Source organism: Oenanthe melanoleuca, chromosome 7, assembly GCF_029582105.1.
Source record: "Oenanthe melanoleuca isolate GR-GAL-2019-014 chromosome 7, OMel1.0, whole genome shotgun sequence".
Taxonomy (NCBI): Eukaryota; Metazoa; Chordata; class Aves; order Passeriformes; family Muscicapidae; genus Oenanthe; species Oenanthe melanoleuca.
In genome coordinates this window covers 30,149,632-30,161,699 of record NC_079341.1, presented here as the reverse complement: position 1 = coordinate 30,161,699, position 12,068 = coordinate 30,149,632, and the positions used below count along the sequence as shown (strand labels likewise).

Below are 12,068 nucleotides of genomic sequence, written 5' to 3'. Positions count from 1 at the left end.
AAGGTATTCCTTTCTCTCTCCTGCTTTTGCATTACCCTTATGCCTGTGTCAGAGCAGCTTTCCCCTCTCCAAACCTGTTCTATTTGGGCTGTTTGTCCAACTACCTCAAGGTACTGAGACTGCTTGAAGGGAAAAGAGCAGAAAATGTGAAATGGAGAAATTAAAACTGCTGCAACCCAGCTGGAGAGTCTGTACAGGGGTGAGAGTCTGTGCAGGGCATGGGGAGTGGGGAGAAGCGTGAGGACCTTTGGCTGGAATTGTCACTCCCTGTTTTTTGGGGTGAAACCCAGTGTCTTTGTTGTTGTGTCCATCACTGCTCCCCTGGTTTTGATGCTTTTCCTCCTCTTACCCATGGCTGAAACCAGCCCTGCTCCCAGGCCTGCTGTTTGTAGTCAGCCTCTCCTAACCCATGGCATTCAGTTTCTGATCCAGCTTAATGGGACCAGTGTTTCATAGGTGGTTTCCCTTTTTTTTTGTTGTGGGAAGAAGGAGCAGAACTCCTTATTCTGGGCAGGCTCCATTCAGCAGGGTTAGTGTTTTTATCAGTTTAACACTCTTGATGAGTGTGTGTAGATCAAAGATGACTTTTTATTGTGTTTATTAAAAACTTCTAAAACAGAAGTGCAAACCTTCCTCCTTTAGCTGATGGAGCTGAAGTTGATTGCATTGTCCTGAGATGGTGGTACCAGACTGGAGGCTGAACAGGTTTTTACACCAGTTTGAAAGGGCAGAGAAGGGTGAGTGTGCTCAGCAGCTGTGCCCCTTTGAGCCAAGGCACTGCACAGGCTGCACCCATAACACAGAGAGGGAACATCAGTGGTGCCAAGGACAGCCTGAACTCCTCAAACCTCACCACTGGCTCAGAGCTGCATGTGGGGTTTTTAATCTGACTGTGCCTTAATGGCAATAATCTTATCGTGGTGTTGACACTGTTAACACATTTGGTTTCAGTCTTTGTAATGGAGCTCTGGTAGAATTTAAACCGTGCAACTAATCACTGTGCATATTCAAAAGATAAAAGAGTGCCCTTAATGTGTTATTCATAACATGGAGCATGAGAACATTATAAGGCTAGGATTGTCTTTAAATATTAATTTCATGGTAGCCATGGATGCATTAGGCTCTTGTAAAGAACAAAAACACTGAATGCAACCCTTAATTTTTTTCCAGGCAGTTGACTTTTATAAATTTTTTTGTTCTCTAGAATGGAGGAGACAGTGAGAAATCTGCTACAGAGCCAAGGATCCCCAGGCCAGCATGGAGAAGGAACTGTCAATATCATGAAGGTATATCAGGTAGTAGTGACTTATTAGCTGTTTTCTTGTGATAGAAAAGTTCTTTAAAACAAAAATCCCACTACTGAGCTATATGTGTCTGGCATTGTTTCCTCTATTTGTTTATTAATTATGAATACTTGTAAATGGTAGTTGGTTCCACCTCCATTTTCCCAGGTGTTCTCTCAGCAGAGTTAAAGGTTTTTCACTTTATTGTCCTTGTGTTATCTGCTGTTGCTGCTCCTCATAGTTCACAAAGGACAAAGAAACTAGTTTTGAAGCCTTTATTAAACCACTTAATATTTTAAGTCATATGTTCCAGCATCTCTAGTAAACATAGGTGTTTTTGACAATTTGACCCCCAGATTGTGATGGATGATTTTACCACTCATCTCCTTATTGGGTGTGGGGATCCCTATCAAGCTTCACAGTTTCATATCCCTGCTTGTGGCAGCTGCATTTTATCACCCTCCCTTGGGGTAGAGAGAGTGTCTCAGGACAGAACTTAGGAGAGCAGGATTTTAGAGGTTTTTCAAAGGGAACCAGGTCTGTTTATAAGACAGAAGAGTTTTACATTTTCCTAATGGACTGCTGCATTCTGGAAACAGTGAAACTGAAGTAGTGGAAAATCTTTAATTTAAGAGTCTGGAAACAGGAGTGAGATACATCTCAGCTGATCAAATATCAGGCACATGAATTCTTAAAAATATCACTTAATGAAGTCAGTGCTGTGCTGTATCTTTTTAAACAGAATAAGCATTCTTATAAAATACTGAAATAATATATTAAAGTCTATACCAGGTAGTGATCCATCGATAAAACACTTTTCAAAAGTTTTAGTTATATTAATTCATTCTTACAGCTGATGGATCAAAAATACAGCAGTATGGCTAAACAAAAATGTATATTAAAGTGTATTTATCACTGTAATTAAATTTTCATTTTAGGCTTGGGTTGTAGAGAAAAGAATCTTTTAGTTTAACCTTCAATATAATCAAATTTTCTTGTTAAAATGATAGCCTGTAAAATTTAATTTCAGGACAAATTAAATTTTTTGTTGAAGTTATAATAGAACATCATTCTTTAGAAACTGGTGACAAAGGCATCTCTGTTTTATGCACTATCTTTTTGGAGTGCAAAATTGAAACTCAGCTCCCTTCTCTTATTTCAGGGTTTAAATCTATGCATCATGTTCTCTCCTACAGTGGTTGCACTGAAGTGGGCTTGATGTCATCTCTCCTTAAGGTGGATTTCTGGAATGATTTTATCATCTGCTTTTCTCTGTGCTATCTTACTGTGGAAACCCCAGTAAAGTGGTACCACAATTAGGTCTCAGCTTCTTTGGTTTTTGTTTTTGCACTCTCAAGAAGAAAATAAAAAAATGCTGCAGTTTTGTTTCATAGAACTGAAGGTTTGAGGGTTCTTTATTTTTCTTTTGGACACTAAACTGGAAAAAAATTAGCTGTGTTGTCTGAAATTTGAGATTTTGTGTGCTGCTTTCCTAGAGGGGAGATAAACCAGTCATTCCAATTTCAGTGCTTGTATATTTCTGTGTAGTATTTTTACTCTCTTTTATTTGTTTCTTATTTCCTAAAAAAAAATGAGAGAATTTGGGTATGGTCTTGGTTTTCTTCCTCCTTCTGTGCCACATTGATATAGACATTTGTTGTCTCCAGCCAGGCAGGAGAGTGGGCACTGGGATGTATTTTGTGTAATAAAGCCTGGGTTTATTTTCTGACCAGCAAAAGAACAAGGCAGTTGTGCCCAGTTATTGATGCAAGAGCAGTTCTTCATCTTCCTTCAGCTCTAGCAAACAGCCCCCTCCACCCAGCAAACTGAGCCCTTTTGTTCCCTTCTTTTGGACTCAAGGTTCTGTTTGAATTGGTACTCTGGGCAAATTCCTCAAACTGGAGCTTGGCTTTCTTTCAGAGGGAAGCTGTTTCTGTCCCAGGGCCTTAAAACACCCATATACCTGTGATGCTGGGATTATTTTAATGCACAGCAGCTCCCTTCCCTTCCTGTTCTCTTCTTGTTCCTGGGAACATTTTCACTCATGATATCACTCAGCTTGTTCTTTAGCCATTTTCATTTCTTGCATATTGCCTCTATGCAATCTTCTTTGCTTATGAATTTCGTCTCCTAATCCATGACTCAGAAGCAATGGATTTTCCTCTCCTGGAGGAATTGCTGGGCTGCTGCATCATACACCAGTCTGTGGCTGGGAAACAGGTCAGAAATTCAGAACATTTGTGTTGGTTTTTTTCTGAGTGTCTTTTTGAGTCATGCTTCCTCAAATCCCTTTTGTTCACTTTTATGACAAACATGAACAAAAGGCTTTTTTTCTGGGAATTTCAAGGAATGGCAGCATTCCCATGCCCTGGGATGGCTCCCTGGCATGTAGGTCAGAGATGGGCTCACTTGGTGTGTGCTTGTTACCCAGTCACACAGTAAAACCTGGGCAGTGTCACAGTCACAGCTCATACCTGAAAGGCTCCTCAGGTACTTGGCAAAGAATCTCTGGCCTGAAATGTTTACAAAGCATTTTAATGTTGGGAAACATATTAATGAAGCTTTCTATGAATCATTAGTATGTTACTGAAACCAGCTGTGTGAAAATCATGGACAAACATACCATTTAAATAGATGATAAATCTTAAGTAAATGCTGTTTCCATATTCAGCAAGACACATCAATATTGCAACAAAGATATTTAATTTGAACTCAGGCAGTTTTTTGATATATTTATAAGCACAGTTCACAAATAGGAATAGAACCTGAATGTAAAACCTAGGTAATGTTCCTTAAAAACATCAAATGTAAAACCCAGCTAATGTTCCTTAAAAGCACTGATATATTTAGGTTTTTGGGAACATGATAACCATATTATCAACCTGTATTTGTGAAGGAAGTATAAATTAAGTTTTATCTGTTATATTCATATGCACACAGAAACCTTATTGAATCTATAACTACTAACATCATTCTGAAAGCCATCCCATACAATGTTACCTCACTGAACATTTCCTGAATCTCACATTTTCTCTGTGATTTGTGTGATAGGACCAAAACTATATGATCAGTTGGTTCAGTAGAGTAAGGGATTTTAGTGCAGACTCACAACTCTGTTTCATAACAACTAATGAGGTGATTTCCAGTGTGACTGATCAACATATGTCCCATATTCTCTGACACAGTGGTGGCTTAGTTTTAGTGTGTGAAGTTTGTTGAAGTAAATATCTGAATAGTAAATATCAGTATATTCAGCAAATATCTGAATATCATAAAAAATAACTTTACACAATAAATGCTTTTGATCTATTGAACATTGTCTATATAGATTTTTTTTTAACAAATCTAATTATTGTTCTGGGATATATGAAATTGAGTTCTTATGTTCTTATATGCCTGACTCCAAAATAAATATTCATGCTAATGAACTTTAAATGTTGCATGGTGATAATGTTAGAATAATAACAATAAGAAGGTGGAGCCTAAAGCATGCAGTGTAATTGCAAAATTTTGTTAGATCTTGCCAGTATTCCTACTTAAAGCAAAATATTCTAACCCTTTCCATGGACCATAGATGCCCTATGGGATTTTAATTTGCTGGTCTTACAAAGGAGTTATGTCATTTCTTTTGGGTAAATGAATTAAGAAGCAGGATTGTAAATAAAATTCTCTTTTTTACCATTTTACATAATAATAAAAGGAAAATTTCTAATGAATGCTTGCATAAATGTAGGGAAGAATGCATGTTATTTGAATAGCCTTAACCATCATATTTCTTACTTTAAAGTTTATTTGACTAAAATACTCTAGTATGTATTAGCTTTATGATGTTTCCAAGAGACATTGACCACCTAAAAATTAGATCATGAAAAGCCAAACCAAGAGCTTGAGTATTCCCCAGGAATAATTGTGTGCAGATCTTGAACCCCAGACTTTGGAGCAAGCACTCCACAGCCTTTCCTTCCTGAGTTTGCCCTTGAGATTTGGATATCAAAAAACTTTCCTGTTTGACCACAATGCTAAGTAGAGTTTTACCTGATTATAGATCTCTCAGAAATGTTTAAATCATTTTGACTTTACCACTGACTGTCAGTGAACAGTGGTCAAAAGAGATGAGGAAGATAATTTTTTGAAAGTTCACAACTTCCTGTAGTTCTGAAATTGTCCATGTGAGCACTGAAGTTCAGGACAGACGTGGTACAGTCACACTGGGGAGGTAAAAACATGCACAAGTGATACAGGCACATTTCAGGTGGCATTATTGACCACATCAACCCAATTTTTTGTCTGCAAGCTTTTGTGTTACTCAAATGTGGAACAGTTGTTGTGGCTGTCACTTCTAATTTGCACAGCCGTTGGTGTCAACAGCTCCTTCATGAGAAGAAAAACTGTAACTATTGGCAATATAATTTTATCTTAACACCAAATTATACAATCTTATTGTTCAGGCCATTGATATGTAACATTTTATAGATGGGGCATGGCCATGAATTGAAAAAAAGGCACAAGTTGAATTCCCTAGCTAAAATCCACACAGGATTTTTAGTGCTAACTTCTATTGCAGAAAGGGAATATATATCCTTGAACATCTGTCTCTGGAGTGGAAGTGCCCACAGGGGACTGCAAGAACCAAGCCTCCTAAGCTACTAAGGAGTACATTAGTAGGCAAATATTAGCAGGTTTGTGTCTCACAGAGAAGGGCAGGGAGGAGGCATCCACACCCTTGGGAGCTCTGTTGGAAATCCTGGGATGTCAAGGACACAAGCATTTGCTGTTGGACTGCTTTTTCATGCAGAGAAATCCAGGGCTAGCTCAGTAACAATTTAACACCTTATGGTTTTTTGTAGATTTTTATCACTATGCAAAGATTTTGATAAATATTTAACAAAAATGAGGTTGGATTCTCTGCCCCCAAGAGAAGGTGATGCTGCTCCTGGGATACTGTTCAAAATTTCAGTTTTGTTGCAAAGAGTTTTCCTTTTTTGGTTGGTTGTGATAGCAAAGCACAGCAATGGAGTTGTGTTTAACACAGCAAAGCCTCATAAGTGAAATGTGCCATTAGTGTGCCTGTTTGTCAGAAAACAAGCTGTTTTCTCCTTCCCACACTCATGAGGTCACAGCATTTTTTGTGTTGGAAAGTTCATCTCATTCCAGCCCCTGCCATGGGCAGGAACATCTTCCACTGTTCAAGGCTGTTCCAACCTGGCCTTGGCTACATCTCAAAACAAAGAACTACCAAATTAAGAGGAAGCAAAACAAGGATGTCCTGTATCTACACAAGAGTTCTCCACATATTTGCATGATCTTTGGTTATATCCAGTCACCCACAGTTTTTGGCTGACTCTGACCACCTTTCCTGCCATCAGAGGTTTGCTTTGAGGATGTAGTGCCAGTCCTTGAAGTGCTAAGTTTGCAGAAGGATAGATGAGGTCTCCAGATCTAGATCTAGTTTTCACAGTGTGCAGGTGCCATTATACTTCCACTTTTATCCATCACACATCCTCTAGATATCTACAGTATCAAGAGGTAAAGATTGACATATTTGATGGTACTATATTGTATTATGCTGACTGAAATTCTAGCTTACATTTTCCTCTTCTATATAATGTTTCTATCTTGTGCTGTATCTTTCTTCTGGTTCTGACTTTGGGAATGAATCCACAAGAGTCATCCATTGCCTGAACACGAATGTTTCACTTTCCTCAAACAAATGAACTTATATATGATCAAGTGTATTGCTCTCCCCCTACTTCCCCATCTCCATAAAAGATACTGTTCATTCTGAATTTTGATGTTATTTCCTTGATATTTTCAAACCAGCAGAAAGCAATGATAGTTATTAGTTATTTATTAAAAGTTGAAAAAAATCTAAAGTTTTGCTTACTTTCTGAGGAAAAAAAAAAAAAATGGGGAGGGAGATTATTATGCTGAATTCACAATAACTCTGTCTTTGAAAATTATTTTAACAAAAGAACTCATTTAGCAGTACACCAGTAAGTTTATTTTGGAAAGAGAGTGCTCTTCTGATCAGGAAAAGTTAAGGTAGTTAATCTGAATTACAATAATGTATTTGAAAAGTTGAGGTTTTGATCTAATATTGAATGATTATTCCTGCATTTTATTTTTGCATGAAGATCAATTCTGATCTTCTTTTAGAGGTTTTCCTCTAAGGCTGGGAGACATGAAATCATTCCCTAGCACTTACAAAAAAATTACCTGGTAATGGAATAATACACTAGTGTTTTTTCTTCCTAATCCCACAGGTAACTTCTCAGGTCAGCTTCTGCAATTGTGCTTATGGTGAGAACTAGTCAGTTAATACACTGATCTCATTCCAAAATAATGTGGAAAGAAAATTGGCTTATTTCTTAAATCCAGAGTATTTTTTTTGCCTTAATTGCTGTTACATAAAATTTAATGAATTTGAATTTCAGAGTAGTTTGGCTTATTTCTACTTCAGTCAAAGGAAGGCATTTTAATACTGTAACTTTAGCCAAGTTAGTATAATACCTACAAACCTCTTCACAAAAGTTTAAATGCTACATACAGGTTTCCTGGAAGGAAAGATTATTACTTTAAGTATGGTACTATAATGAACCAATTTCAAAGTGAATACCTCCATGAGAAATCACACTGAACATTGTTCTCCTATTACCTTATATACAGATATGAGGAAGGAACAGCTTCTTAGAGCAGTTCTTTTTTCCTGCTGGTAACTTTGCTAATCAGTGTGACTGAGGCTTTTCCTTTTGAGAAGGAAGGAGGGCACAGTGAGCTCCTGGGCACTGCCCTGCCACTGCTGAGCCTGGCACTGGCCTGGCCAATGGCCAGGGTGTGATTCTGGCTCTGGCACTGCCAGACAGTGCTCTGCTAATCACAACATCCACTCACTCACCTCTGGCTGCTCTGAGGAGCACACTCCATCCTCAAGTGCACTCTGAAGGTTTTCTGCTCTTACACCCCTTTCTGAGCTGAACTTTTTTCAGAAGAAATAAATGTTTTTGATGCATGGAACAGCCAATAAAAGCATCATTGGGAAATTTATTAATGCTCCTGCAGAGCTGCTCAGCTGGGATGATAGCTTGGCTGGTGAGGAGTGTTGTGAGTGGAGAATAATGTGGAGTGCATTTAGATTGATACAGGGTGGAGGGAAGCACATATCAGGAACATAAAGGATGTACTTGGGCCTCTTATCCATCACCAGTGTTTAATCTGGGGAACGCTGCTGCTCGCTCTGCTTACTTTGTAAGTGAAATCCACAGATGAAAAAGAAGAATCTAATATGTTTTTCTGACAAGGGTAATGTTAAATCATGAACAATTTGGGATGTTTCTGTAAACTTTCGTGATATGTTGCTTTCCTTTGTTTTCCTTCAATTTTGGTCAGCTTGTTCTGAACAAAAGCTGTTAGCTAAACAAAAATATATTATTATTACACTTACTGATGTGCTGTCTAAAGCAAAGCTATAATTTAGTCTTTCCTTCCACTGGGAGAAAAGAAAGTAAGAGAGAGCAGCTGAAAACATAGATAAAAGCAGGGAAGGTATATATATTTGCAGCCTTGTACTCAACAATAATTTCAACTGCAAAGAATTTTGGTTGCATATAACTTTTTATACACATATTATAACTTGTTTGCTCAATTATGACTTGGTTTGTGGATTTTTTTTAGGCCTAGGTTATTGTGTTTAATTGGATTCACATTAAGAAATAAAGTAAAATTATGTTTTAAAAGTTGCATATGGAAAAGACATATTCAGATCACAGAGATGTCAGTGGTTACTCCTGTACTGAGAATTGTACAGGACTCAGTTACTTCACATTAGACTTAACATCTGTGTCTTTTGCACATCTCAGATTTTGCTAAATGAAATTGGTTATAAAATATATCAGAAGATACTGCAAATTTTCAAAGGCTATATTTAGGAAAAAGAGGTCATGGTGGAGAAAGAGGAGCAAGGTGACACTGGAAAACAAAATTAAACTTACTGGAATGTTAAGTTTGTAGTGCCTAGAGCAATTTCTGCCTTTTTTCAGCTTGTGCAGTCAGACTGAGCTGTTTGTGCATAGCTTGAGGCTGTTTTTTTTAATGAAAGTACACATAAAACCTCAACTACAGTTTTTATCTTCATCAACAGTCTAGAAATTCTCATTTCATAGTGTTCACAGTGAATAGTGTTGAACACTAGGAGGTCTTCACTGGAAAAGACATCCTCTAAGAATGCAAGATTGTAGAATGGTCTTGCAAGGAAGAGCATTCACAATTTATAAATACACTGGTGTGGTCTGACTGCAGCTGGCAACCAAGCCCCACTCCCCTCTCCAGCAGGATGTGCAGAGGAGAATCAGGGGGGTAAAAGTGAGACAGCTCAAGGGTTGTGGAAATAATAGTTTAGCAATCAAAATGTTATAACAAAACAACAACAACAAATTGTAATGGAAAGGAAAATAACAAATCTCAAGAAAGAGAAGGGATGCAAATGTAAACAATGCTCACTCCCCACTGCCTGATGTCCAGCCAGTCCCTGAGCAGTGGACCCTGCCAGCCTCCCCCCTCTGTACTGCTGAGCAGGATGCCAAATGTTCTGGGCCATCCCTTGGGTCACTTGGGGCCAGCTGTCCCTGCTGTGTCCCCTCCCAGCTCCCTGAGCCCCCCCAGCCCCATTGATGGGGAGAGGAGCACAAAAGGCTTTGGGTCCATGCAGGCACTGCTCAGCAGCAATGAAATATCTTGGTGCTGTCAACACTGTTTGCAGCACAAATCCAAAACACATAGCAGCTACTGTGAGGAGAAATAACTCTTCCCCAGCCAAAAGCAGTGCAAACATAAACAATTCTGTGTATGGATCTGTAAATTGCAGTTTGGGTTTGGAGGAAGAGTCTGCCTGGATTATAGAAAGAGTGTTAGAAGTGTAGGTAGTGCACTGAAATCTAAGATAACTGTTCAGTGAGTAACTTATTTAGAAAGTCCTCTGGAAGCTCTGGACACACCACTGAAAGCACAAAGTGTTTTGAGGTGCTGAGTTATCAGCACAGTTTGGATTCTTGGATGCCTGTTACCTCTCCCTCTCTATAGGAACAATTAATAGCTACATTGTGAATCTTTTTCATTTTTTTCCTCAGTTAAGTGGTTATGAACAATCTCAAGCACTGTTTAATTATATATCCTACATATATTTTATTTTTGGTTGATTAATGTGTGATTAAAGTGGTTTTGGAAAATTGCAGGCATGACTCTCATAAGAATTTGAATTTGTTAGCATTGTAAAACCTTTGTCTCAAATTTCAGAAGTTGAAGAATTAAAATAATTCAGAAAAGAAGATCCCACTCAGGCATCACGATCTGACACCCAAAATTGAAATAGAGATCTTTTGTGTCTGGGGGATCCTTACAGCATTGCATCTGAAAAACTTCACTTCTCTGAAGGACTTGTGTTTATCCCATGAAAATGGTCTAAGCAAAAATATAATCTCTAATTATTACTTATCACTTTCCAGATAAGCAATTAATGTCATCCTTATTGGGCAAAATAGCATTTCAACAATGTTGATCTTTTTTAATTCTTAGTTGTTTCAATCTGATTTTTGTCACCTGCTTGTGAAGGAGTGCTTGTTTGTATTCAGTGCTCTATATCCCAGATCCAGGGATATCAGTATTAGATTGTGCTTTTATTATAGCCACTTGGCCAGTGCCTAATCATAATTTCCACTGTAAAATCAAAATTCTAAAATAATCTATGCCAACTACTTTTTTTTCTTTGTGTCTTCTGTCATTCACTCTTCTTGGTTTGAAATTTTACAGCTGCAAATTGAAATATTTTGAAGTGAGCTCTCTTTTTTCCTCTCCTTTTCCATGTGTGTATGTGTGGTGTCATTCCTAGAAAGAAGAAAGGGCAAAGGACAGACGACTGATACTACCAAACTTCTAAAGTAATGTAATTTCTGAAATAATGGTTAAGAAATAGCTGTTAAGTATCCCTGGGACACTTTTCTCTTCCCTGAAAGGTGACAGTTCTTAGAGGAAAGACATCCCAATGACTAATTGTAAGGGTTAACAGCCTTTTGCCTTTCTTGGGATGAAGAAAGAGGCAATTTCTGAAATAGGAAGTCTGTTCTCTTACCTTTTGAAAGCTTCTCTATGATCTTTTCTATCACTGTAGTTGCTCCTTGTTTATCAATAGTGAAAACACTTTCTTGTTCAGTGTTTTGAAAGGTGGGTGAAAGAGAGAAGAGAGAAAATTTGCTTTACATTCCACAGATTCCAGTAAATTATCATTTGCAATTTCAGGTGGATTTCCTGCTCTCCTAATTTATTGTTCTTTATTTATTACTGGACAGAGGGGATATTATACTGCTCTTTCCTAGGTCAGCTAACTGAAATCCAGCTTTCTGATAAGTCTCAGTCAGGCCAGTGCATTGTGCAGCTTCATAGATCAATGTCTTTAGTGATTTATATCTTTTCATTGATCCTGGAGAGCTTGCCATCCCTGGGCTGCAGGGACTTTTCCCATTCCTTGTTTTCCATTGGCCACAGGGCCCATGGTGTTTCATCAAAGGGTTCATCTTCAGTGGACTGCTTGTTTGATTTATGGACCAATCTGAATACCTAGAAATCATGGTCAGGGCAGGATGTCATTTATGATTTGCAAAATCCTGCTGGTTTCAGAAGAGCCATGGCAGTTCAAACCAGCCTGAGAACCTTACACAATGTGGGACTCAGCTGTAAGTTTCTCTTTAATTTCTGTGGGAATGGGTCTACAGTGAACAGCATAATCCTAGTTTCAGT

At 38.1% G+C, this 12,068-nt stretch overlaps 1 protein-coding gene across 1 annotated transcript in view; it reads left to right on the top strand.

Moving 5' to 3' along the window:
* The window catches only part of NCKAP5 (NCK associated protein 5), a 342,982-nt gene that overhangs the window by 214,630 nt on the left and 116,284 nt on the right, over window positions 1–12,068 (top strand). Inside the window, exon 6 of the mRNA XM_056496731.1 lies at window positions 1,205–1,295. Coding sequence (XP_056352706.1) covers window positions 1,205–1,295 — 91 coding nt within the window. The remainder of the gene's footprint in view (window positions 1–1,204; window positions 1,296–12,068) is intronic.